Source organism: Tiliqua scincoides, chromosome 5, assembly GCF_035046505.1.
Source record: "Tiliqua scincoides isolate rTilSci1 chromosome 5, rTilSci1.hap2, whole genome shotgun sequence".
Taxonomy (NCBI): domain Eukaryota; kingdom Metazoa; phylum Chordata; class Lepidosauria; order Squamata; family Scincidae; genus Tiliqua; species Tiliqua scincoides.
In genome coordinates this window covers 2,723,556-2,747,897 of record NC_089825.1, presented here as the reverse complement: position 1 = coordinate 2,747,897, position 24,342 = coordinate 2,723,556, and the positions used below count along the sequence as shown (strand labels likewise).

The 24,342-nt window shown below is 50.7% G+C and overlaps 2 protein-coding genes across 2 annotated transcripts; one reads left to right on the top strand and one right to left on the bottom strand.

Annotated features, from left to right (window-relative positions):
- The first annotated feature begins 4,359 nt into the window (after window positions 1-4,359).
- LOC136651224 (uncharacterized) lies at window positions 4,360-13,617 on the top strand. The gene is made up of 8 exons (XM_066627422.1): window positions 4,360-4,558; window positions 5,900-6,007; window positions 7,112-7,195; window positions 7,669-7,803; window positions 10,964-11,332; window positions 11,641-11,748; window positions 12,632-12,709; window positions 13,124-13,617. Exons 1-8 carry the CDS (start codon window positions 4,373-4,375, stop codon window positions 13,253-13,255), a joined length of 1,200 nt encoding a protein of 399 aa, XP_066483519.1. The 5' UTR covers window positions 4,360-4,372; the 3' UTR covers window positions 13,256-13,617.
- Window positions 13,508-22,002, bottom strand: LOC136654196 (cathelicidin-2-like). The gene is made up of 4 exons (XM_066631120.1): window positions 21,290-22,002; window positions 20,335-20,442; window positions 18,899-18,985; window positions 13,508-16,696 (listed from the first exon to the last, which is right to left on the bottom strand). Exons 1-4 carry the CDS (start codon window positions 21,566-21,568, stop codon window positions 16,553-16,555), a joined length of 618 nt encoding a protein of 205 aa, XP_066487217.1. The 5' UTR covers window positions 21,569-22,002; the 3' UTR covers window positions 13,508-16,552.
- Between the last annotated feature and the right edge of the window lie 2,340 nt (window positions 22,003-24,342).

Sequence of the window (24,342 nt, the reverse complement as noted above, 5' to 3'; positions counted from 1 at the left end):
CGGGAGGTGTCACCTCAGGCAGTAGATTGGTGGGGCTAGCCCACTATATGCCCCCTAAGGGGTCTGCTCAGCTGCACAGTAGCTCAGCAGGGTTTCTGGACACACCTTAATTGATGTCACATGTCCTCGCCTGACTTCCAGCTCTGAGTTGTGCAGAGCTTGGCTTTGCTCGTCTTCAGGCTGCAGGGCTGCACAGCTGAAAGGACACTGGGGTTGGCCATCTCTGTCCACCATCGTGCCTCCACTGCTCCCTTGACTCTTTGCATTGGAAAAGGAAGATGGAGACAGAGGAGGAAGTGTGGAGGGAAGGGCAGTGCTGAGCTAGAACACTGCAAAGTGGGAGGAGCAGAGGCTGGCGCATCGCTGGGTAAGGAGGCCAGCCTTGGAGGGCCTCCTCAGGTGACCTCTGGCCAGCCCTGGCTTCGTGGTCGCGTAAACATTCTGAGAATTTCTGGAAAGCTGTTGCAGTTAATATTAAAGTAATTTTAGGCTATAAATGGCCATTTGTTTCAGAGTTAATTTTCTTAGGATTTCTGAAAAATGCAGGTACAGGGCAGGGTGAAATTGGCTGGAATTGGCAGTTGCGCACACTTGAGTTGTGAAATGTCACCAGGCCTGGTGTGAGCAGGCAGAATCGTCCGGCAGCCCCAGGACCCCACTGAGGCCTGTTGATGCCTGTCCTGTGCCCTGCAGCAGACAGACATATTCTCAGTGCTCCTCTTATTTATTTATTTATTTATTTATACATGTATTTATAGACCGCCTTTCTTTGGTCGTCAGATGTCTCCTCAGACTTTAATCCAAGGCGGTTTACATAGGCAGGCTGTTCTAAACCCCCATAGGGATTTTTACAATTGAATAGTTCTAGTCTTTCGTAGAACTCCTCGTTCCTGCTGGATTCCTTCCCGGTCTGGCCTCTCTCTGGCCCTTCGCCTCCCACGCGCCACTTGACAGCAACTCCCCTCTGCCACCAAGGGTAGGGTCAGCTCATCAGTATATCAGCATGTCGTCAGTTCTTGGGTACTCCTGGTTGTTTCGAACTGGCAGCCTCAGATCTTCAGGCATACAAGGCGGCAGCTCTACCAACTGAGCCAGACCTCCTGCCCAGACCTCTGGGCACCAGGCAGCTGGTAGCAGCCATGATCTTGGTTTCCCACAGTGGGGCAGACATGATGTTGTTTAGGACATCGCGGGAAGAACAGCACCATGTTTTCAAGCAGCAAACAAAAGAAGCACGGACCAAGGAGACTGCATGGCAAGCACTTTGTAAGGGGGATGGAGGTGTGTGGCTCTTTCACACACCCACCCTCTGTGGAAGGGGTGCATGTATGAGCAGAGGGGGCAGTGGATTCACTCCCCACTAGTTGCTGATTGCGCAAACTTCACCAGGTTTAAAGCAGCAAGTCAAGTGTGTGTGTGTTGGACTTGAATAGTATCCCAGCTCCATCTGCTGGACACTACCAGTTACTACATCCCACTTAGTGGAAACTTTTGTGCTTTCCAGCCAAGCTCAAGCATTTTCCACCTGCCTCCTACATTTACTGCCCATCTTCCTTTTCCCACGTTGTTTAATTGGTTTCGTTTTGGACTTTTAACAAACTAGTTACATGCTGACTCTTTGCCTCCCCAGCCAATATTCATGAGGAATTCAGTGGGTTGTCACGCTGTGGGCTGTGTGATCTGAGAGGTGCGTCCCAGAATCTCCTGTAATAATGTCATAAAGGGTGCTGGGGGCAAGTCTTGGGTCGAACACTACTGTGCAAAATCTGAGAGATGCACTCCTGTATAACTGGGTTTGGGGCGCATCTCTTAACATGCTGCTGCTCAACTGGTGCCCTGGAGAATCCCACAGCCCTGAAGTTGGCAATGCCTGTGCTGCTGGTCATAAGAACATATGAACAGCCCCACTGGATCAGGCCATAGACCCATCTAGTCCAGCTTCCTGTATCTCACAGCGGCCCACCAAATGCCCCAGGGAGCACACCAGGCAACAAGAGACCTGCATCCTGGTGCCCTCCCTTGTGTCTGGCATTCTGACATAGCCCATTTCTAAAATCAGGAGGTTGCGCATACGCATCATGGCTTGCAACCCATAATGGATTTTTCCTCCAGAAACTTGTCCAATCCCCTTTTAAAGGTGTCCAGGCCAGATGCTGTCACCACATCCTGTGGCAAGGAGTTCCACAGACCAACCACACACTGAGTAAAAAAATATTTTCTTTTGTCTGTTCTAACTCTCCCAGCACTCAATTTTAGTGGATGTCCCCTGGTTCTGGTATTATGTGAGAGTGTAAAGAGCATCTCCCTATCCACTCTGTCCATCCCCTGCATAATTTTGTATGTCTCAATCATGTCCCCCCTCAGGCGTCTCTTTTCTAGGCTGAAGAGGCCCAAACACCATAGCCTTTCCTCGTAAGGAAGGTGCCCCAGCCCCGTAATCATCTTAGTCGCTCTCTTTTGCACCTTTTCCATTTCCACTATGTCTTTTTTGAGATGTGGTGACCAGAACTGGACACAATACTCCAGGTGTGGCCTTACCATTGATTTGTACAACGGCATTATAATATTAGCCGTTTTGTTCTCAATACCCTTCCTAATGATCCCAAGCATAGAATTGGCCTTCTTCACTGCCGCCGCACATTGGGTCGACACTTTCATCGACCTGTCCACCACCACCCCAAGATCTCTCTCCTGATCTGTCACAAACAGCTCAGAACCCATCAGCCTATATCTAAAGTTTTGAATTTTTACCCCAATGTGCATGACCTTACACTTACTGACATTGAAGCGCATCTGCCATTTTGTTGCCCATTCTGCCAGTTTGGAGAGATCCTTCTGGAGCTCCTCACAATCACTTCTGGTCTTCACCACTCGGAAAAGTTTGGTGTCGTCTGCAAACTTTGCAACCTCACTGCTCACCCGTTTCCAGGTCATTTATGAAGAGGTTGAAAAGCACCGGTCCCAGGACAGATCCCTGGGGCACACCGCTTTTCACCTCTTTCCACTGTGAAAATTGCCCATTGATACCCACTCTCTGTTTCCTGGTCTTCAACCAGTTCTCAGTCTATGAGAGGACCTGTCCTCTAATTCCCTGACTGTGGAGTTTTTCCAGTAGCCTTTGCTGAGGGACCGTGTCAAACGCCTTCTGAAAGTCCAGATATATAATGTCTACGGTTTCTCCTGCATCCACATGCCTGTTGACCTTTTCAAAGAATTCTAAAAGTTTTGTGAGGCAAGACTTACCCTTATAGAAGCCTGGCTGATTCTCCCTCAGCAAGGCCTGTTCGTCTATGTGTTTTGAGATTCTGTCTTTGATGAGGCATTCCACCATCTTACCCGGTATGGATGTTAGGCTGACCGGCCTATAGTTTCCTGGGTCCCCCCTCTTTCTGTTTTTAAAGATAGGCATGACATTTGCTATCCTCCAATCTTCTGGCACTGTGGCCATGTGAGTGAATTTCCCATTTGCTTTTTTTAAAGGCACATAGATCTTTTTCTGTGTTCCTCACTATCCGCTTCTGAACTTACCCCACCCTCTCTGGGACTCCAACACAACCCTGGTGGGGAGCAGCCACCAGCACCATACAGCCAATGCATGGCTGCATGTCTGGTCTTCCTAACGTCCTCTGGGTCATCAAGGCAGAGGGTTGGCTGCTCTTCACAGGATAAGGCAATGCAGGGACAGACAGCCATGGAACTGGACCGGGTAAAGCCAGGGATGGGGGAGAGATAGCCCAGGAAGGGGAGGGTCCAGGACAGGATTAGGTACTCAGTGCTGGTGATAAGAGGTCTCTGGACAGGCTACCTGAAGGGTCAGGCAGCCCCCTCTCCACTGCTAAACTCTGAGGCCTGGTTGGGGATCCCAGTTGCTGGGCCAGCAGCCAGTTCTTTGATCCTACCCCCCCTTTCCCTGGAGCCAAGAAGGCCTCACCAGTGGAGCACACCCCTCTCATGGAAACCCTGCCTGGGGAGGAGGACAGGGTACATTCAGTTCCCTCTTCATGCGGGGAAATCAGAAATCACAGCTGGTGATGAGGCAACCAACCAAAGATGTCCACTCTGGAATTTTGGACCTGAAGCAACGTATTGCTCCATCACTGAAGTTCTGCACATTTTCCCCAACCCTGAATTATGATTTCTTTGTTATTTCGGATTGGGAATTCCCCCTCCCACCTCTCTGTTCTGCTTGCTGCTCTGGTGTGTGGGCCAACAAGCACTTCATTGCCATTGTGGGAGATGGGGAAGACCCTCGAGGAAGTTTCATGAGGGTTTATCTCATGAGTCACATGTGCGCCTGGTCCTGAATACTTAGGCAAGGCAACATATAAGAGGGGCCTTTCTTGGGGTGGAAACATCACATCTGCCACTGAGGATGGAGAGCTATCCCTGGCGAGCCCTTCTGCTGCTTGGTATTGTGGTGGCAGCCACGGCGCTGGCTCCTCCACGAGAGGCAGTGAGCTACGAGGAGGCTCTCACCTTGGCTGTTGACCTCTACAATCAAGAGTCGGAGACGGGCTTTGCTTTCCGGCTCCTGGAAGCCAAGCCCCAGCCAGAGTGGGTATGTGCATGTTGGGAACTGGTTGTCAGAGCCAACAGGTAGTGTTGGTCCTGGCTTTGAGTTCCAGCTCAGCCATGTTTCAAGACCCGGGAAAAGTCAGTCAGTGGGTTTTTCACTGTTGTTCATTGTTCTATTGTTTTATTATTTGACTGGTCTTACAGGTGTGTTTTATTGCTCTTTTACGGATACCACTGCCCCAATTGTAAGTGGCTTTGGGCTCTCCATCCAGAGAGGAAAGGCTGTGTAATTGTTTTTTAAAGATAGAAAGACAACTGACTCCCTCCTTTCTGAGACGAGGCTTACTCCCACAGATGAGGAAGCCAGTGGCATAGCTAGAGGAGTTGCAAAGCACTAAGTTTTGCAGGGAGCCTCACCGCAGCATGCAAACTGCATGCAAGCCCTCCCCCTCCCCTTCAGAGCCATTCCAGGCAGAGGAGCAAAACATTCACCTCTGTTTTGCTTCCCCTGCCCAGAATGGCTCAGAAGGGGAGGGGGGGGGCTGCTTGCACACTCTGGTGACGCTCCCTGCAAAACGTGGTGCTGGCTCCCCCTCTAGCTATGCCATTGTTGTGAGCTGTTTTATTACTGAAAAGCTGGATATAAATGAAAGTAAATAGATCTGACAACCAGTACGGCCCTGTCTTACATTCTGAAGGAAGAGTGCAAATTAGACATGCCTTAACCACTACAATTTCCCAGGTGTGCATTCTTGCTCTATAAATTTAACACACATGGGTGGACCACAAGGACTTTTGTTGAAAAGAAAAAATAAAGTCCAGCCACAGTTGATGCTTGTCTGACGAGAAAGAGTTGCACTCTACACCTGATCAGAGACTCTCTTGTCTTTTCACAGGACTAATAGAACAGCTAGTGCCTGTTGACCAAAAAGCAATTTTGAGATACTAAAGGAACTGTAAGACAATTTATAATGGGGGGCGGGGTGTTTAAGAGCTGAATGCTCCCTAGACCACCCTGCCCTTGTTTGGTGCCATTCTGCATCCATATTAATTTAATAAATAACAATTAGAATGAAATAAAATTCACAATAAACTTATTAATTTAAAGAAAATTACTAAAAATTGGGGGGCAAACATTCCTTGCACATTCTTTAGGTTATGCTCAAAGAGACTGAACTGTGAATCAGATTTTCCCTAGTTCAAATCTCAGCTCTGCTGTGAACTGGTGGCCTTTGGAAAGGCAGGGCTCTCAAGCTCAGCCTTTCCCATCTGCATTATGGGGTTAATAATACTTAGCTTACAAGGTTATTGTAAAGATTACTTGAAGGTAATTCATGTGAAGGGCTCTGCGAGTGCTAACTACAGTATTTTTTATTATTATTAGAATCCTTTGAGTCAAGGGGTTCAGGAGTTGGAATTCACAGTGAAAGAGACCACTTGCCCAGCCAAAGAACTTCCCAGTCTGCAAGAATGTGGCTTCATGGACAACGGGGTGAGCTCTCTCTCTCTCTCTCTCTCTCTCTCTCTCTCTCTCTCTCTCTCTCTCTCTCGCCCACCTTGGAATAGGGTCCTCTTGTAGAGCCAGAGGTGACACTGAAAAGGTGAAACGGTGGTCTCAGGTGGCACTTGACGCAACAAAGAGCAGTAGAGTGGTGGGAAGCAGACCAATGCAACCCAAGATGGGACACAAGCCCTGCTCTGGAACAGAAGTCAAGAGGTGTATAGTGTACCTCAAACTATATGGAGCAATCCCTTGCAGTTGCACCTGGTCAGGGACAAAAGTCAAAAATGGATGAATCTCAAAGCAGAGCCTTATTTAGCTTGCAAATTTATTCTGGCCAGTGAAAAACATAAGTAACAAACTATAGAACACATTTGAATGAGTGCAAAATCTAAATGAGCAGAAATAAAAGGAAAATGCGCATAAGCAGATCACTGAATGCCATGGACGGTTGGATGAAATATGAAAGAGAAAAGCACACGGACAAAATTTGAAATGTGACTATAATTGAAAGTGGTTGAGAGAGCAAAGCAATGCAAGTCAAGGTCTGCCTTATATGCATGAGGATCAGGAAGATAATAGATGCAACTGCTTCTGAAGCACCTGATATGGTTGTGCACACCGATATGCGAGTGTGTGTGTGTTTATAGGGGACTGTGGCCAACTAGCAGAACAAAACCAGCCTGGCAAACTCTTGCACCTTTATCAGGTCCAGTCCATCCAGGAGGTTGGCAGAAGCAATTGGGCAGTAGGCTGGCAGGGGGTGCCCCCCACCTTTGCCTGCCTGCCCTCCTCCACTCCTCCTCCTCCATGTATTGGAAAAGAGGGGGGGGAGCAGAAGAGGAAGTGTGGAGGAAAGGGGTGGTGGGCTTGAGGGCTGGAGATGCCCTTGCCCGGCTTCACAGACCTATCCTCCCACTTCCTCTCTGCCCCTCTCTTTCTTCTTCAGCCCAGGGTGTGGGAGGGGAGGCAGCCTTTTGCATGCCACCTCGAGTGCCAGGAGGACCTGGCTTTGGTCAGCAGAAATCAGCTGGTGACATGGAGCTAAGCAAGGCAAACCCCTGAGTGGCTGCTTTGTCCTCTTCTCTCCCACAGCGAGTGCAGACGTGCTCTGGCACCTTGGCGGTCGAGCAAGGGGCGCATGTTATCCAGCTGGATTGTGACACCACAGCTGAAGAGGTAAGTTTATCCATAAGTGAACCTGGGCAGCGGAAATGTCACTGAAGATAAGGGAAAGGCATTGTTGCCTCTGTCTTCCTAGTACCTAGATTTTTTTGCAGTACTCACATGTGCAAAAGCACACCAGATTGCCCCCCCCCCCCCGTCCAGTGGACTTCAACCTTTTTCATTCCTGGATGTTGCCACAACCCCACAACTGAGGCTTCGTGATCCCATTTGTGTCCTGACCCCAAGATTGAAGGACACTGCTCTATACTGTAAGGGGCTGCGAATTGGGGTGTGTGTGTGTCTCCAACCAGAGAGCTCCCAGCTGTCAGGTAGATTGCACCAAGCTGCATGGCCCATTCACAGCTCAGTACCATCAAGGCAGGTCCCTTGTATTTTGCTCAGTCTTTGAAGCTGCTTGCAAACACAGGCCCCAGGCGTCCAACTGACCCACTTCTTTCTCCTGCTCTGTCTTTCTCAATCTCTAGCACATCCGTGTTCGGAGGGGCGGCTTTCGCAAACTCAAGAGGAAGCTCAAGAAGGCGATCAAGAAGGGACTGAAGCGTATTTTTGCCCCACACCCTGTCCACCTTCCACAGGGGCCTGGTGGTAGACCCATGGGATGAGGAGAGAGGGGCAAGGGGGTGGTAGTGCCAGGGAGGCGGTGTCAGGTTTCTTCTGGTCCTGCTGGCTGGAGGAATTTCACCTGCAAGGGGTGGGTGCCTGGAGGGGGCAGATGCATCTTCTTCAGTTCACTCCTGTTTGCTGTGCAGCCCTTGCAGAGGCTGCCCTGGCTATTTTCAGAGCTTGTTCTTGCCTTCCCAATAAATGATTCTGTTGTTTGAATCCAGCCTCTCTTGTCCTCACTCATGCTAATTCTGTTGGGCTGACAGCGGTGCTCTCACTGCCCCCTGTCCGGCTGGGAAGAAAGAGGAAGTGAGTCCCAAGGGGAGAGTTTTCCCAACATGTTCACTCAACAAGACTTTTGCCAAGTTGCTCTACTGCTCTTCAGCAAACGCCCCCAAAGCAGAGCATCACACAGTTAAGTGACCATCAGCACAAATGCAGGACAAAAACGGAATTATATGTAAACCATTAAAAAGGACAGCAATTGTGACAAACAACAAGCTAAAGAAAGAAAACTTTTGACCTTCTTGCAAAGCCTCAAAAGAGGAGAGCCCTGAGCCCACAGGAAGACTTTCCGAAGGTCCAGCACAGGGGTGGAGAAGGTCCTGCAGAGACTCAGAAGAAGCTGGAACTGGAAGCTGAGCCTCCCCAACCAATCTTAAATTTTAGGAAGGTTCATATGGGGCTCACAGTGTGTCTTGGGTCCGTCACCATCTCTCACCTTAATCTACCTTGGAGGGTTATTGTGAGGGTAAAATGGAAGAACTCCGGGCAGCAGTCGGAGCTCCTTGCAGGAGAGGAGGGAAGGGCATGTTCTGTCCAGGGCAGCTGCGTGCAGGGTCTCAGGCCGGGGGCCCAGGCTGTGGCAGGCTTTCTCGGCAAAAGACAGCACTTGGATTGGTCATTGGGACCTCCAATCCTTCGTTCCGCACAGGTGAATTATAACTGTACCATCTTATTTTATTTTTAATGGTTATTTTTAAACCCACCTTTCTCCTTAAACAAGCCCTCAAAGTGGCTAACAAAATTAGATTTCAAAAAATAAAAAATAAAGCAGTCATAAACCACTTTACAGAAAACTCAAACAGAAACTGATGGAGAATCTAGAGATGGCAGATACACAGTGTAAAATCCACACCAGATCAGAACAGCCAGTTAAACCCCTGCTTACACAAAAAGTTTCAAGAAAGCAGTGCAAAGACAGAAAGGAAAACATGCTAGGTGAATATCCTGTGGCGCAGAGTTCCACAGCCCTGATGGTGCTATGGAGAAAACCCTCCCCTGCATTCCCACCAGATGCACCTCAGATAATAGCAGCATGGCCTGCAGCTATCACCCACTGGGCTACAGTGTTCGAAGCGCATCTTCATGGGCAGCCTGCACAGAATGCACCACAGCAGTCAAATCAAAAAAGTTGGCGCTGAGGTCTCAGATTCCAGCAGAGTGCAGCTGGCAGGCCAGGTGGAATGAGTCAAAAGCACTCCAGGCACAGCTGTTGACCTGAGGCAAAATCACTGGTGGAGTGGATTCTGCAAACTACACTGCAGAAATGGGGTGGCCAGACCATCTGCTCATGAAGCCTCTGACAGCTGTATGACAGGCAGAGAGTCTTCATAAGAACATAAGAACAGCCCCACTGGATCAGGCCATAGGCCCATCTAGTCCAGCTTCCTGTATCTCACAGCGGCCCACCAAATGCCCCAGGGAGCAAACCAGATAACAAGAGACCTCATCCTGATGCCCTCCCTTGCATCTGGCATTCTGACATAGCCCATTTCTAAAATCAGGAGGTTGCGCATACACATCATGGCTTGTACCCCGTAATGGATTTTTCCTCCAGAAACTTGTCCAATCCCTTTTTAAAGGCGTCCAGGCCAGATGCAGTCACCACATCCTCCCCCACCACATCTTCCCCATCTCAGTATCTCCATGTAGGTTACTGTAGTACCTTACATTCTACTGTCTGCCTGGCACCCTGGAAAGGCCTGGGAGTCTGACAAAAAAGAAGGAGGGCAACCCTACAAAAGGACTGCTTGCTTCCCACTGATCACTGTCCGTGGCTGCTGTGTGCCCAGCTGGTGGTTCACTTGGCATGGGGGAAGTTCCTGCTGCCTGGTTCCTGCAAAAAGTTGAGCAAGATGCTCATCTTGGGAGGAGGTGGGGTCGCCACTGGAATTGACGGTATCTATAATGGCCGACAGGAATCCCTGCTGATTGAGAATGGGGCCACGATGTGCCTGCCATTCCATTCTCCCTCCCCTGGCCAGCTCCCCAGTCCTCACGGGGTCTGTGTCTGGAGCTTCTGCTTACTGAGTTGTCTCTTCACATGGTCATAGGGAAGGCCTTGCCCACTAGAAGTCTGGAGTTGCTCTGGTACCATCTCCAGTTTCTGTTCCGTCTTCTCCATGTATCTTTGACTTGGATTCTGAAAAAGCCTAAGTGGAGGATTTTGTGCCCCCCTCCAGAGAGGGCTCTGCTCTCTGCTCATCACCTTCAGCCACACACCAGGAGAGCTCTCCTGTGTTTATGGCGCCTTCTTGCTCCACAACTTGTGTATTTATCCCCTTGGGAGGAGATGGGTCTGTGTGGAGTAGGAAGGGAAGGGCTATCAAAGCAAGCCCCAGTTTCTCTGCCTTGCAAGGGCAAAGGAGGGAGCCACTGGGCGGCCCCCTTGGGGGTTTGAACAGTCTGTTGTGGGAGTCGAGGGACGAGGTGGGGGCAGCCTTCCCACTGACTTCATTTTAAGTGACAGCTGCTCACCTGCAAAGGGAATGATCCACCAGTGCAGGGTGTGGGACGAATCCTGAGAGTGCTCTCCGTTCCTCCCTCCCCATACCCCACTGGCACTTTTTGACCCCATGCAGCTGGCGGAGGAGCTCTGCTGGGCAATGGTATCATTCGCTGCAAAGGGAACTTGGTGTGGCAAATCAAAACAAGCAGACTTCATTTTGGTTCCTCGATTCTTTCTTGGCTTGAGAACACAAAGATCCATCTGCGGTGAAGAAATGGGCCTGGGCGCTGAAGAAATGTGTTGCTTCATCTCCGAAGTTACACCCACTTTCTCGGTGTCTGGATGAATAGGCTTTCTTTTTAGCCAGAGTCAGCAGAAAATGAGGAAGTTCTGCCCCAGGCTGTTCTGGCATGTGGTCCCTTAAGCATTTTGTCAGCACTGCGGGGCAGGGGGAGGACCCGCAGAGGGAAATCCCTGAGGACAGTGCGTGTGAGGGTTCATCTCCTGAGTCACACATGCACCTGGTCCTGACTACCGGGGCAAGGGACTGTATAAGAGGGGCCTTCCTCAGACTGGAAACATCACGTCTGCTCTCACAGCCACTGAGGATGGAGAGCTGTCCCCAGAGAACCCTGCTGCTGCTTGGCATTGTGGTGGCAGCCACGGCGCTGGCTCCTCCACAAAAGGCTGTCAGCTATGAGGAGGCCCTCTCCTTGGCTGTTGACCTCTACAATCGAGAACTGGAGACGGGCTTTGCTTTCCGGCTCCTGGAAGCCAAGCCCCAGCCAGAATGGGTAAGTGCATGATAGGAAAGGCTTATCAGAGCCAATAGGTGGTGCTGCACTTGGTCCTGGATTCAGGTTCCAGCTCAGTCACGTTACATGGCCTGGGAAAAGTCAGCCAGTGTCTCACAAGGTCAGTTTTCCTCTGTCAAGTGAACGTGGCTCAGTTCTGACAACGGGCCAGTGAAGGACAAACAGCACAGGACAAACTGGGAGATTTCCCCCTGGCATGATGTTCTCAAACTTATCTAGACCAAGGACTTGAAAGACACAGCTCCCAGAACTCATCTGGAATATGTTTGGGATGTTTCTCTTCCTAGGATCCCTGGAGTCAAGTGAATCAGAAGGTGCACTTCACCATGAAGGAGACCACCTGCCCAACTTCTGTAGGGCTGAGTCTGGAACGCTGCAACTTCAAGGATGATGGGGTGAGTTCTCTCTCCTCCTCCCCCCTTCCCCATACAGGAGAAGTATGCTCCCATACAACAAGAGCAGAGCACTGGGGAACAAACTCATGTGAGCCCCTGGGACGTTTGCCTGCAAACAGCCCACTGAAACAGACAGGAATGCTCTTGGACTGTTTCACTGAGGTTTGTGCAGGAGGGCAAGAATTACAGTCATATTGGTGTGTCACATTGTCACCCTGTAGCATGTCCATGTTTTTGCAGTGGGCCAATGTTTCTCCATGTTCGAGGGCCAGGACACTCCCATGTGCTGCTCCTTCCCAGATACCACTTGGACTGTGCCAATTGCATTGGTGGTATGGGGATGGCTGCCAACTGGCCAGAACAAGACCAGCATGGCCTGCTTTGCTGCCTTTGTTGTCAGAAACCATCCGACTGAGGAAAGGGGGAATAGAGCCTCAGGAGAGGAACAGAAAAGCTGATCACACTCCTGTTGGCTGGGTGCCAGGGCTTCCTTGGGGAGAACCCCAGAGTTGTACCATCATCTGTTCTGTCAGTTGATGTTGGCTCTGCAAAAATCACCGACTTCCTATTCGTGCATCGAAGCCTGACCTTGAACATGTGGCCACCACAGCTGCCGAGGAAGGCTGGCCATGCTTAGTTGGGAGCCGTAAAATTTGGCAGCTCTGGTGGCAGGATGGAGCTGGTGAATTCAAGGTCCTGCTGCACAGCAGAGTGCAGGAGCCCAGAGTTTCATGCCCCCTTCCACAACCCTCAGAATTTTGACAGGCAGCTGTGTTGGTGCTACAAGGGGAGGTGTTCTCCCTCTTTCTTCTACTTTCAGAAAAACTGACAGAATAAGTTCAGGGACTCAGTGGCCATGTGCTCTTCCTCTTCTCCCTGACAGGTGGTGGAGGAGTGCTACGGAACATTCTCTGTCCAGCAAAGGGCTGCCGAATTCCACTGCGAACATGAAGATTCAGCGGTAAGCAACTCCAGAAGTGAAAATAGGAGAAGACCTTCTTATCATGGGCCTCCTGCCGGCCTCCATGGGCCACCTGTCACATCCCTGGTTCAGGAAACATTGCCAACCCCGAACTGAACCCACACTGCAAAAGACTTGTGTGCACAGGTCCTGGCACCTCCTTGCCTCTTCAGGGGTGTTTTCTGGAATCATGTGGGGGGAGTACTTTCATCTGAACCATCTCTCTATGTGTGCTGATAAACTACATGCAGGGGGTCGCCTGGAATTCCCCCAGACAAAGGGGTGAGCCTGAATGTTGGTGCTCATGGAGCCTGCATGTCTTTTTTCCATGTGGGGCCAGAAAGATATTGAAAGTATTGTATCGTTTACATGATGATTATAAAGCCTGACCTTATTCCCCCTCTCTCCCTTTAGCGCATCCGTGTCAGAAGGAATGCCACTGGCAATTTCATCCAGAAAATCAAGAACAAATTATTTCGGCCTGGAAGCCGCTCCTTAATTGCACAGAGGGGCCATGGCCGCAATGGAAATGTACAGAGGGCCTGAAGAAAGAAGGTGCTGCTGGTCCCCAAGGGCATCATCCTGGTGGCTGCTTACTCTGGATCATCTATGAACAAGTTAGAAAGCCTCAGTTCCAAGACAGAACTGTGGGGAACCTGATAAAATGCGTGCTGTGAGAACACATGCCGTGTGCACTTTTGCGCATCCCCAAACATGTGTGTAGTTTGCTCACAGTGCAACACCTGCTAGCTGCCACCAGAGGAATAAGAGGTGAACAGAATGTCACTCACAGTCCACTCAGTTCCAAACAACTAATTTATTGTTTTAAAAAAAATGTGTAATGATTATAAGCGGTAATATAGAATATAAAAACCAATGTACTGAATAAAGATACAATTCTAAAGTAACTAACGATTGTAACTACCACTTTGTGGGTGAGTATGATTATACCAAAACATTATGCATGTGAGCAAAAGTATTCCCATGTGCACAAAATCACACAATCTAGAACCTAACTAGGGAATCTGGAATTGCTCTGGAAACAAGAAGAGTAAACTGGAGAGTCTGCTGGGGAATGGGCAAGACCGCAGATGGGGAGAGAAGGGGAAGCAGAAGAAACAGGAAACTGTTTGTAAAAGAATCTTTTTTGCCAAGGAAAAATTGGTGATGTTTTAATGGCACAGTATAAAGGTCTTAAGGGGGAGAAAGCCAAGGTGGTAGAAAGCAGGGGTTGTTGCTGGATACTGAAGGAGTCCTGACCTGGAGGCAGGCATGCAGGCACACACCACCAACGGAGGGTGAATTCTCTGAGACAGGGACAGCCATCACAAGCTTGAAGCTATCAAGCGGAGGGGCTTCTTCTCTATGGTTTGGCATCCCAATTGACCTCTCCACCAAGAGGTGTTCAGATGATCCAAACATGTTGGCAACCCTCAGTCTCGAAAGACTATGGTTACGCGCTCTGAATGGTGGTTCTGGAACAGCATCTAGTGTGGCTGAAAAGGCCAATTTGGGAGTGACAATCCCTTCTACACCAGGAGCAAGTGCAGTCTGTCCCTGGTCTGTCTCCCTGGCTATGGGCCTTCCTTCTTTGCCTCTTAGCCTCAGACTGTTGGCAAAGTGTCTCTTCAAACTGGGAAAGGCCATGCTGCACAGCCTGCCTCCAAGCGGGCCGCTCAGAGGCCAGGGTTTCCCACTTGTTGAGGTCCACTCCTAAGGCCTTCAGATCCCTCTTGCAGATGTCCTTGTATCGCAGCTGTGGTCTACCTGTAGGGCGCTTTCCTTGCACGAGTTCTCCATAGAGGAGATCCTTTGGGATACGGCCATCATCCATTCTCACGACATGACCGAGCCAATGTAGGCGTCTCTGTTTCAGATTCAAAGTGATCCAAAGTGGATGTACATTTAGGCAAAACCAAGATTTTCCCATTTTGAAAACTGAAGCTACATCCCTCCGTATTTAGAAGGTCTGCACTTTTGCTTAGCGATGCCACACCTTTATCTATCTTTCCTCACTGGGTCATAAAAGTTCTTGTTTTCAAAAGTCTCATTTTTCACAATACGATCTGTTTCAGAATTTTTTTAAAACTTCAGAATATGTGCCCCTGCACTGCCTGCACCCCCCTAAATGCCGCCACAGCATGCTGGTGCAGTCTGCATAGATGAGGAAAGGGGAAGGGAAGGTGGGCAGGTGTGCTCCCTTCTTCCCTTTACTTATGAGTAGTGCGCTATGGAGCTTGCTCTGTGCTGCTTCTCTTTGAATAGGAGTAGCACAGAAACCTAGCAAGTCAGAAGATGATCAGAGCCCCCAGAGGAGTGACAGGCTGGGGAGGGTGGCAAGCAGATAGTCTGGGGGTTCATCCATTTGCTGCCCCTCCAAGGGGGCCACTCCATTTCAGGTCAGGGCAAGGCCAGCCCTGGATCTCAGAAGCATCGGTTTTCCATTGCTTTTATGTGACAGATACTAACACAACTCAAACATTCTCCTGTCTTAACCCCTATGACAGTTTTTTTTTCTGGAAATGAAACAGAAATGGCAAAGTGTTTGAAGGACATGAAGAGCTGCCTTGGCAGGCTAAGGTAGAAGCCCCCTTGGGCCAGCGGTCTGTGTTCAAGCGGGGCAAACCCAGATGTGCCCCAAAAGTTGCCTGTGATCATGAAGCTGATGGCCACCTCCATGACTCAGTGGAACCCCAGGTACTCCAGGGCAGAGACTGCCTCTGGACACAAAAGGTCCCAGGATTGCTGGCATTGGTCCAATCCATGACGGGCCAGGCCTCTTGGATTGCCCTAATTTCAGCAGCTCCTGACAGCTCATCCAATTCCGATTAGAATGTGTGTTTTCAGAGTCTTGTGCAAAACAGTGGGAGACAACCAGCTTTGCGGTTCTCTGTGAAGCCCACACTTGTACTTGGTTTTTTGGAAAGGGTCTCCTGACTGACCTGCCATGTTGAATTCAAGAATACAAACATGCTCGTGATCCGCAAACCAAGCTAGCAGCCTTATAAAGCAGAAGCAAAGGAAGAGTCCTGAAAGAGGCACAAGCAATTTCCCATCTGCAGGAAGGATGTTTTGAAACATACTGTTTACTGTCAGCTGGAAAGCAAAATGCTAAGCAAAAACCTGCTTCTGCCACAATATTGCACAAGCCCAACCTTATTCATTCACTGAGTCACTCTGACAAGCTGGGAGGCCAGGCCAGGCTTTAGTTGGGAAAGACTGAAAGTGAGCTTTCAAGTTGGGAACAGGACTACAATGCATGGACTACACTAGGCGGATGCTTCCTGAACTGCTTGGCCAAATTCAGGAGGAGGAAGTGGGAGTGGAGCATGGCTGTCCTCCCGAGTGGGACACGTGCTATAATTTTTTGGCTTGCACAGCTTCCTGTTTAGAAGTTGCCGCCCCCCCCTTTAGCCCCCAGATCACTTTGGAAACACTGCTGTGGTTTTGCCACTAGGTTAAGAAAAACATTCTGAGGAGGTTTGTGCAGGAACTGTGAACTCCAAAACAGTCCTAAAAGGTCCAGGAAAGTCTCGCCTGCCTGCAGCCAAGAAGGAAAGGCTGAACGGTACCCTTGTCAGATAGAATGGAGGGACTGAAGTTCTTCATGGTGCAGCAGGATAGATACAGAATTTCACTAAACTGCTTCCCCAGAAAAACCAGGTGCGTGTCAGGACACTAATTACACCTTGACATGGTGAGAGGACGACAGTGTCCTACCAATTTGGGGAGCACATGCCAAATATTCACAAAACCCAAAGGGCCTCTCCAGCAAGACTCCTGTGCGCAGGTTCTGGCAGGTTCTGAAAGGGGCCCCTTGTTCTGAGGAGCACAGCATGGCCGTCACTCTCCTTCGACGGCCATCAGGGCCGCAGTGGAATAGGATGAGGGGAAGTAATGCTCCACGTGCACGCTGGGTGAGGCCATCCCTGCTGCCTGTGGCCTCGAGTTGGGCTTTGCGTTCCTGCTGCCGGGGCTGCTTCCTCGCTAAAATTGAGAAGGGACAGAAGAGGAAGGGTGAGCAGCTTCTCAGGTGTCTGTTCAATACGCAGTGGCTTAAAGAAGAAACATGGTTGGGACTGAAGTCTGGATGGAGACATCAGCCTTTGATTGGAAAGTCCCCACCCCACACACCTTATGCGCGGGATTCTCCATTGGTGCTCAGCGGGGAGGGAAGCGCACTCTCCTCTCTTCTACGTACTTTCCAGATTTCGCAGATGAGAACAGGGCCAAGCTTGTCATGGCCCTCTGCCCATTCCAAGGATCACTGCCCCTCTCCTCCCATGGTTCTGCAATGCTGAAGGCTCTTCAGCCTGTCCTGTACAGGCAGCCTTTGGCACGTTTGTGCAGTCTGCCTGTCCTCCACTGACTTGAGAGCCAAAAAGGTGGGTGTTCTTTCAGTGCTGGTTGGCAACCTTCAGTCTCGAAAGACTATGGTATAAGCCTGCAGCACCTGGTATTCCCAGGCGGTCTCCCATCCAAGTGCTAACCAGGCCTAACCCTGCTTAGCTTCCGAGATCAGACAAGACTGGGAGATAGTGTTCAGTATAGGGAGATGGTTGGCAACCTTCAGTCTCGAAAGACTATGGTATAAGCCTGCAACACCTGGTATTCCCAGGCAGTCTCCCATCCAAGTACCAACCAGGCCTGACCCTGCTTAGCTTCCAAGATCAGACAAGATCGGGAGATAGTGTTCAGTATAGGGAGATGGTTGGCAACCTTCAGTCTCGAAAGACTATGGTATAAGCCTACAGCACCCAGTATTCCCAGGCGGTCTCCCATCCAAGTACCAACCAGGCCTAACCCTGCTTAGCTTCCAAGATCAGACAAGATCAGGCATGTGCAAGGTAACAGTTGGATGTGTTCAGTGCTGGATGTGCTAGAAACATGCTCTCTCTGCTCCAAATATACCTTAGCAGCTGCAGGGCATGAAATAGCGAGCTGAGTACTGCAGGATGCTCACAGACCTGCAATCAAATACACAGGCACTGGGGACCACATGCATCCAGCCCTGCTCAGAGATATCACTTCAAAGATCTTGGGGAGGGATCCTGAAGTGTAGAACTGTCACAGCAGGCTAACATCTCCCAGAAGCCAAGCCAAGCCACTGTTGGCTGGGGAAGTCCTGAGTCATTGTCTGAGGTCAGGGTGGATGAGCGTGAACATGCTGAAGTTAAATCCAGGTAGGACAAAGGTCCTGTTATAGCACAATCCTATGCACGTCTACTTAGAGGTAAGTGTCACTGAATTCAGTGGGACTTACTCCCAGGCAAGTGTGTAGGATTGTAGCCTCACAGCCCAATCCTATGCATGTCTACTCAGGAATAAGTCCCATAGGAGTCAATGGGGCTTACTCCCAGCAAAGTATGGATAGGACTGGGCTGTCAGTCAGGAGACCTGGGACCCAGGTTGTGGATAACCAACTTGTTCTAGCTGGGGTTGTGCTCCCCTTGGAGGCTCAGGCTCACAGCCTGGCAGTGCTCCTGGGATCAGTGCTGGGCCCGGATGTTCAGGCAGAGACCGTCACCTGAGCACCCCTGCCCAGTTTAGGCACACACACCAAGTGCATCCTTTCCTGGATCAAGCACTCCTGGCTACCATTCTCCAAGCACTGGCTACATCAAGACTATATTGCTGAAAAGTGCATTTTGTGGCTCTGCCACTGAAGACCACGCAGAACCATTTGCCCAGAATTCTGCTCCAGGCCTTTCCACTGGTGCTAAGCAGTCTGTTTGTATCAGGCTGCTGTTAATCAGTGGATAGTGGAAGGGGGGCTCTTAAACATTTTTTAAACAAAAGTCATGGAAAGGAGGCTGTGATGAGGCTGGATCTGAATCTCCAAACAGTCCACAAAAACATTGCATTGTGAGAGTCAGATGTGGGAAGAGGGGGATTCTCATGCCCTCAGCTACTGAGGTTAGACAGAATTCAACAAGTGAAGTTTTTCCCAGGTAATTGTATGAGGTTGCACCTGTTGAATGTCTGTCCGTAGTTTAATTGCACACATTTTGGGAGTTCTACCAAGAAAAAGAAAAGTTACAGTCCTCCTGCATGATACTGGCTCACATTCTCAGCCCAGAATTCAGGAATCCCAAAGTCTGCAGGCAAGCCATGATCAACAATATGGATATGCGAAATGACCACCACCAAACTCACTTATTTCCCCAGTCCAGCTGGCAAAAGACTCACCTGCACTGGGTTGCACTGCACAGATGTCAAAGGAGCATCATCCACAAGGCTGAGAACAGACACTTCGGCAGAACAATCCCTTATCCGCTGGAGGGGAAAGAGACTTTTAAATACGCAGCCAAAGCTTTGGGAACACGCATTCCCTTGTCCCTTCTCTACACACTTTAATTCTTGCTGAATCTCCCCCCACCTCTCACGTGCCCTTCTACTCAAGCTGAAGTGGTGCCCAAATTCTGTTCCCCTCTTTTTAAAATGATCCATAGATAGACCTTGTACCTGTGCCTTCAAGTACACCTCAAGCTCCGGATACTGAGAGTGACGGTGGTATTTTTCTGGGCTGTCTGGTTGGGGGGGGGGAGGGGGCACATTATTATAGTGGCTCCACCCCTACTTGCCCAGAAAGGGGTTTGGGAGCCTTCTGCTCAGGCTTTCAGAATGTAGCCCCAGGAGGGCCCCCTGCCATTTAACATCTGTGTGAAACCCCTGGGAGAGGGTGCTCAAAGGTTTGGAATGTGGGGTCATCAATATTCCAATGGCACCCACCTAACTCCACTTTGCATTTCCACCTGGCACTGGGGAAGCTGTGGATGTCCTGATCTGGCCACTGGGAGACTTAATCCAGGCAAGACAGAGGTGCTGTCGTTTAGCAGGAGGGCTGAGTGAGGACTGTCCAATTTGAATGGAGCTGTGCTCTCTTTCAAGGAGTGAGTCTGCAAACTCCTGGACTAGGCCTTGCACCTCAAATTAGAGACTGCTGTCAGGAGTGGCTGCAGTGCCAACTGCGACCCTTTCTGAAGAAGGCAGTCACGGCCATAACAATCCACACCCCAGCCACCTGCCACTTGAACTCCTGGGGCACACTCTGCATAGGGCTGCCCAGGGCTGAAGACAGTTCAGAAGCTACAACTGGCCCTGAGCATGTGCCCAGGACGCTCTCTGGAACTTGTCGATCTTTACTGGCTTCCAGGTGACATCTGAGCTCAGTGCGATTATGACCTCTCAAATCCCACATGACTTGGGACCTGGGGACCCGAAGGACCATCTACACCCACAGGAGCCCACTTGCACTCTGCAGTCGTCATCTGGGGATCTGCTTTGTGACCTGCTGCCTACAGACACGCCACGTTCCTCAATTCTTTGGTGCGTCTTTCTAATGGTGCATTTGCCAACGGTGTGATGCAGCCGCAAATGTAGCAAATGTCTTCCTGGGTTGCATTTGCAGAGGCACAGAGTCCGGATCAAGAGCTCCGCTCTCTGCTGCACTAGTCAGGCCTCCCTGGGAATCCTGCATCCAGTTTTGGGCACCAGGTTTTAAGGAGGTCACTGAGATAAGCTGGAGGGGATTCAGAGGAGGGCAAGGGGTCTGGAAACCAACTCCTGTAAGAAACAAAGCTTGGAATGTGTAGCTTAGACTGAGGGGATATCCGCCCACTTACCCCACTGGGCTTGTATTTGCAGCTCCCAATCCTGTAACTGGATGTTTTTCGACAGGTGGTCTCCTTGATAGTGAAGTTCAGGCTGAAATGAACTCCCCAGTCAAACCTCTTTGTTACAGGCCAAAGGAAAGAAAACAGAACCTTATTATGACCTCTTTACTTGTTATGACTTACAACCCATACATCTGCTTGACAAAGTCAGAAGAAGAGAGAGTTCCCTGCCCCGAGAAGCTTACAATTGCATTTTTGGCAGTAGGAGTGAAAACAAAAGGGGAGAAGAGGAAGGAGGAATGGTCAAAAGTGGGAGTAGCTATGGAGCAACCGGAGACTTTTAGGCAACCGAGGATTGCAGAGAAGGGGAGTCTTGAGAGAAAGGGAGAACGACGGAGTGGGGCAAACTTCTGGGTGAGCGTGCGGCGGGGGGGGGGGATTGCTGCCTGTTGTGCAACTAACTGTCAGGAGCCAGGCCATTGAGAAAGGTGGCAATACTGCAGCAGTAGTATTAGGGATAGCCCGACTGAGGGCTCATCTGACCAGGCCAATGGCTGCATGCACCACGGCATTCCCATTTATTTGTCATTTATGGGGCACCAGGAATGCTTTAGTGCTTTACAGAGGTAAATGACATAGGGCCCAATCCTATCCAACTTTCCAGCACCAGTGCAGCCATAATGAGGTAAGGGAACAAATGTTCCCATATCTTGAGGAGGCCTCTGTGACTACCTCCCCAACACAGGATACAGTGCGTGCCCCATTAGCACGGCTACACCAGCACTGGAAAATTGGATAGGATTGGGCCCTGAGGGAGGAAAGCATGAGGGTTCCCTGCCCCAGTGAGCTTGCTTCCCTGCCCCCCGCCCTCACTCCCCCCGCCCTGCCGAGCTGCAGCCAGGCTCTTCTTCGGGGGGCTCCCTGGCCGCGACCCCCGCGCAAGGCGATCAAGGGGCTTCCTCACCGTCCTCTGGGCGCTCCGGATCTTCAGCAGCCGGAAGGCGGCGGGGCTGCCCGCGTCCTGCTGGTTGTAGGCGTCCACGGCGCCGCGGGCCACGTCGCGGGGGGCCGGCAGCCCGGAGGGGCCGTCCGGGACGGGAGGGGACGCGGCCCCCGCAGGGCCCCCGAGGGCCGCCAGCAGCAGCAGCAGCAGCATCGCCTCCGCTGGATCACCGCCTGCGCTGGCCGGACGGCGCGTCCTCCCCGGCCAAGCCCCCCGCCCTCTGCACGCCGCCTGCAGCATCAGGCTCCGCGGGGCGGAGAACGCGCCTTCCGCGGAAACCGGGCAGCCCCCGCCGGTGGCGTAGCTAGAGGGGGGCAAAGCGGCGGCTCTGCGGGCGCCGGAACCCCCCTGCAAGCGACGCTTCCGCTTTGCACCCCGCCCGCAGTGGCTCCGAAGGCGCTGCGCCCCCCCGGCTACGCCACTGGGAGAGTCTTGTTTGCTGCAGCGAGGAGCTCCCGTGGTAAAGCAAAGAATGGTTTCCCCCTCGGGAAGTGGCACCCTGGGAGGGGGCAATCCTGACCCAAGCCACGGCGGGGAACCGGCACAGCCCCCTCCCCTCGGGGCCTTTGGTGCACCCCACAAACCAGTGGAAGCGCTGCCTGCTCAAGAGGACCGGCTCGAGTTGTCTCTGAGCGTCCAGTCTCAGAAGTTCACCGGAGGTGCCATGGACTCAAAGGAGGCCCACCACCCCTCGCTCCCGAGTCTGCCTTAAGGCAGGAGCTTCTCCTTGCTGGGGGGGGAGGGGCAGCCGTCCTTCCTAGCAAAGGCCTGGCGAGAGTCCACCATCTCTCCTGGTCTGCCCCAGGGTGGAGGCCAAGGCAGGGCACGCTTTGAAGAACTGCACTTTTGCCAGAAATAGCAAGCGCAGACCCAGGCCTTGGGGGTCTCCTTGCATAAGCACTTAACACAAGGGTCCCCTCCTGTCGTGCTCCAGAATTGGTGGTCCTGTGCAATGTCACACTGGACTCCTGCAGAATTTCATCCTTTATGAGAGCCCACCCACTCTTCCTCCAGCAAGCCCAGGGGCACTTCTGCAGTGACTCCTCTTGCTATCTGGGCTCCAACAAAATCCACCCCCGCTTAGTTCCAACTATGCTGCAGCATCAAACACTCCACCATCTGGCCTGGATGCCTTTAAAAGGGGATTGGACAAGTTTCTGGAGGAAAAATCCATTACAGGGTACAAGCCATGATGTGTATGTGCAACCTCCTGATTTTAGAAATGGGTTATGTCAGAATGCCAGATGCAGGGGAGGGCACCAGGATGAGGTCTCTTGTTATCTGGTGTGCTCCCTGGGGCATTTGGTGGGCCACTGTGAGATACAGGAAGCTGGACTAGATGGGCCTCTGGCCTGATCCAGTGGGGCTGTTCTTATGTTCTTACCATTTGCTGGCCCTGACCAGCACTAGATATTGTTTAACCAGATTGCAACAGGCAGGGAGATGAGCATCAGTGAGCCTTGAACTGGGGAAGAACCTTTAGTAAGAGCACCCATCCCAGCCACGTGGCCTGGCCTCACTAGGCTCTACTTGGGTGCCAGGGAGCAACAGTCCATTCTCATTCCCTCTCTAGCTCTCAAAGCTTCTTGCTGTTCCTAGCACCTCCATTAAACAGAGGAAGGCTGCGTACCCGGCCCAAGCTCTGCTCGCTCAGCCCTTAGAGGGGGTGGCACTCTGTGCAGCAGGAGGGGCAGAGTTTCTTCGCCAGATGGCTCACAGACCCATATACCTTGGCCCCCAAAACAAGCCCCTACCCCTCATTCATGCTGTGCCGACCTCCATTTCCTCACTGAATTATCAACATTACTAGAAAGAATCCCAGTAGCTTGTTTTATTTTTTATCTGCCTGAAAAAAAACCACCCCACACTTTGAGGGAAGGTTCCGTTTCCAGGCTGTTGCCTACAAGAGTCTCAGCAGTGCAGAAACACCAACATGAATTTGTACCCTGGAGCAGGTGGATTGGTTACTGGTGATGATTGCAGACACAGCTTGGCCATGTACACATGTAGACAAATCATGCACATTCAAAATCCAGATATGCCCATATTATACATCAACTTTATAATATACACAGATCTTCAATACACACACACATTATATATATATAATATATATATAGAAAGAGAGACATCCACATTTACACACCTGAAGTAAAGAAATCCTACAGCAGCACACAGGTATGGATTTGACCCACTGCAGAGAAACTGCATCTTAAGAATACAAATATAGTACCTGCCCTTGCTATGGGAAATGAAGGTAATTTGCCCATTTGCAGGAGCTAATGCTCAACCCAGGAGCAACTGTCGCAAGACAAGGGGACCCCAGATGTGCACCACGGCAGTTATAAAACCTTTCTTTGGCCCAAGAGCCAAAATAGCTGTGCCACCCAGAGAAACATCCAATCTTAGGTTTGACATGTACGCAACGGACCTGAACATTTCTTCATCAGTGGTTCTGGAAGAACTAGTGCCTGAATGGACAGTCCTATTATTCTGCAGTGGCCTGATGGACCACTGAATTACATCGTGTGTGGATTTCAGTTCAAGTTTGGCTCACTGAAAATGGATTGAACGGGGCAAGCTGCCTTGAAGCCACATTCAGAAAAGGGAAATAATTACTGAGCAACTGAGAAATAAGCTTCTTTCCAGTTAGATATACTTGGGAGAAATGAGAGCTCTTTGCCTACCCTTTCCTCTGGGTGGAGGTTACATCCAAACACCACTGAAGCAGACAATACTTGAAGTCATTGCACATTAAAGTGAGTTGATGGCCTTTTCGCTTGCATAAGGAGAAGTTTGCCGATAGTCAAAAAAGCCCTTCTCAATTCTGGACCAATCAAGGCTTCAGGATGGGGAAGGGAAGCAGACTTGAGTTTGCACCTGACAGCAAGACATTTTTCTTCCTGAAGTATGAACTTTTACAGTGCTGTTCACATTTGATGAGCATGCAGAAGAAACAGGATGTGGAAATTCCCAGCGCATCAGTGGGATACACACATCTGCCCCGACACATT